General features: G+C 37.1%; 1 protein-coding gene across 2 annotated transcripts in view; it reads right to left on the bottom strand.

Moving 5' to 3' along the window:
- Positions 1-2,112, bottom strand: part of LOC110440482 (alkaline ceramidase 3-like) — a 54,458-nt gene extending 52,346 nt beyond the window's left edge. For both annotated transcript variants that reach the window (XM_021484602.1, XM_021485361.1), the window contains exon 1: positions 1,970-2,112. In XM_021484602.1, coding sequence (XP_021340277.1) covers positions 1,970-2,063 — 94 coding nt within the window. In that variant the 5' untranslated portion in view covers positions 2,064-2,112. The remainder of the gene's footprint in view (positions 1-1,969) is intronic.
- Positions 2,113-3,099: the final 987 nt, after the last annotated feature.

The raw sequence follows: 3,099 nt of genomic DNA, 5'->3' as shown, positions 1-3,099 counted from the left end.
AGGTCAAGGTCATTTTCATTCTCAAACTTTGTTGGGCTCTATCCCAGGAAGCCATCAGCCAAATATGAAGATTCTATACCTTTCAGTTCTTCAGAAGAAGTCGTTTGAAGTGTTTGACATATTTGACCCCTGTGACCTTGAAAACAGGTCAAGGTCATTTTCGTTCTCAAACTTTGTAGGGCTTCTACCAACGAAGCTTTCAGCCAAATATCATGACTCTAGGCCTGTCCGTTCTTCAGAAGAAGTTGTTTAAAGGAAAAGTTGACGGACGAGGACGGACGGACGGACAGACGTGCCAGGTGAGCTAATAATGAGATTGCATGGATGGATCATGATCATCTCTAGTACTGGCCATGGCCATTAATCTAACAAGCCTGCCAGTTTCTGTTTAATATATTGACAATACTATTCAGCTTTAAAGTCCACCTATACACATACCAATGATTGGTATGTGAATGACTACGACCATATATACCTTTAACAGAATCAAAAGACTTTTCCACCATTTCTATTGATAGATTGAGCAGGGAATTGTACATAGTGGTATATATTGACCCGTATAAGCTGTTGAATTATTGATTTTGAGAAAAGTCACGCTTCAATAATTATCCGTGAATGGATATCACGGGGTCGTATAGTGGAGTGAACAGGTCACCTATATAAAGACTGTCACATTTACTGACCCATGACATTTCACATTTTCAAAAGAATTTTAAAACACACCATTTATTTACATTAACAGGTCATACCATTATAGCTACTATTCTTCTAAATACAAGCACACACAGGTCTTTCGTCCCACACTCAAGATCCATAGCTTTTGTATAAACACCATTTAGTTTTAATTAACGTACTCTGATACTGTTTACGTAACTGTCAAGAGATGTTTATTTACCATAGGCACAAGTAAACATACTGCTTAGTTATGCTTATTAGTGTATATAATTAAAAAGAACAGATACATTGTATCTATGTGAAGTAGGTACACATATAAGATATAATGACTGAATGCCTGACTTGAAATTAGCAGCTTTCAGGATATAACAATTATCACACTGTACAGTGATGTATCAATTACTCAGCAGTTGTGCATGAAATATTGTGCTTGTTTTTCAATACTATTAGGTTAATTCAGTGATTTTCAGACACCTTTACATAATCATGGACTCATGCTTTCCCATGAAACTCTCCCATATTTTGATGACCCATTTCATCGCTTTGGGACTCATAAATCTTATCGTCAAAATTTAGAAAATTATAATCAAGACTTGACTGGGACTCAAAGAATTTCTGGAAATACTTAAATTTAACATAGTGGGACTCATTGTTTTTAACAATACAGTTGAAAAGGGCTCGTGAAAATGAATTGTAGATTAATCACTGAAGGGTGAAAGCTGCAAATTTTAAAGTCATCGTTATTTATAAGTGTATGTACAAGCTTATGTTTCAATCAGAAAAAAACATTCAAAGTCCTATTATGTATATATATCTAACTATAGCACCAATTTCACCATGCCAACTCTATACTGTAATAATGACGACATTAATGGCAAAATGTAGGTAAAATAGATTTTTCCTGTAATGTAAAATCGTTGTATATTATCTCACTGGATATGGACCTGGCTCACTGCAGCATATACAGTTCATGACTTCCCATAGCTAGCTATATAGACCACCAGACCCGATAATGACCATGATCAGCTGGCCCATGCCATATATGTTGCTGTGCAACCATCCGATGTTTGTATAAAGATATTTATTAGTGCAGTGAATAAAAGCAGACGATTCAATAAAGATAAGCTAGACTAGAAGTTTAAAAAAACATATTGCTGAATAGATGCGTTTGTTAATCCTGATGTATGATCATTCTTCATGCAGACGATTGTGCAATATAAAACAGCTGAAGTAAACGGATTTCCGCTCGCGCTGCGATATGCTGAAATAAACCAAGAATCGTTTCAAAACTTACAAAATTCTGCAATGTATGGCGTTATTCTGTAGTTTTCCTCACACCAATCGATTGTAGCCGTTTGTTTTCCCCAGTAACCTTCTACAGGTGCCATAGTTAGGGTTCATATGTATTGAAGTTAGTGCTTTTTGTAAACAAACCGCAGCAAGGTTGGCATACAAGCGTTACGTTAACCCAGACGAATTACGCGGCGTGCATAGTAGTTGGAGCAGATCTACTCGGGTTCACGGGGCCGTTTCGTTCCGTGTCTGAACACGTTTTATGATTTAATCGTTTTTACTCTCCTAATATTCAAAACTATACCAGTTGGTAACGTTATGTGTTTGGCGATTGTCTTTTATAATTTGTTTTTATTTAAAAGTTTACAGTTATATTGAAACAAGATCATCATTATCATCATCACCCAATCATCGGTGCGACGAATCACCGAAACGGACCGAATCGGACCGAAACGGACCGAATCGGAACGAAACGGACCGAAACTAAACCGAAACGGAGTCGAAATGGAAACCATAAGCTATTTTAAGGGAATTCAATACAGTTTAGATTGTGTGTGAACAAAACGGACCCCGATCGGAACCGAAACGAAATTGTAAATGTGTTTTTTTTTGGTAAATTTGAGCTGTGTTTCTTTATTTGTCGTGTAGGCCTATATATTGTGTAAATTGTAATGGCAGAGATAGGAGAATTGGGCAAGACAATGAAACCAATGGACATTTACAGAAAACTCAATCTAAAATATGACGATACGACGGGACCAAGTAATCCAAGACAGGTTAGGGACAAGAAAAGGAATGACAAAGTGAAAGAGAGGAAGACTAACGGACAGTTTACATACCGACGAAACATAGCTGACCATTTCATACAATTACAGGACATGGTACGTGAAGGACATCCCCTGGTAAGACAGGTACTACATGACCATGGTAAGACCCCAGCCATCATACTCTATACAGACGAACAAATGACAGACATTAAGCATTTATGCTGTTCGGGTCAAACTATCTGGGGTTTTGACAAGACATTTAACTTGTGTGACATGCACGTGACTGCTTCTTGTTTTAAGCATCTATCTTTAGAAAAACCAAATACTGGTGAGCCCCCCCTCTTTTTTGGACCTATTTTTATTC

The sequence above is a fragment of the Mizuhopecten yessoensis genome, unplaced genomic scaffold (genome assembly GCF_002113885.1).
Source record: "Mizuhopecten yessoensis strain PY_sf001 unplaced genomic scaffold, ASM211388v2 scaffold29, whole genome shotgun sequence".
Taxonomy (NCBI): Eukaryota; Metazoa; Mollusca; class Bivalvia; order Pectinida; family Pectinidae; genus Mizuhopecten; species Mizuhopecten yessoensis.
This window is presented reverse-complemented; position numbering and strand designations above follow the sequence as displayed.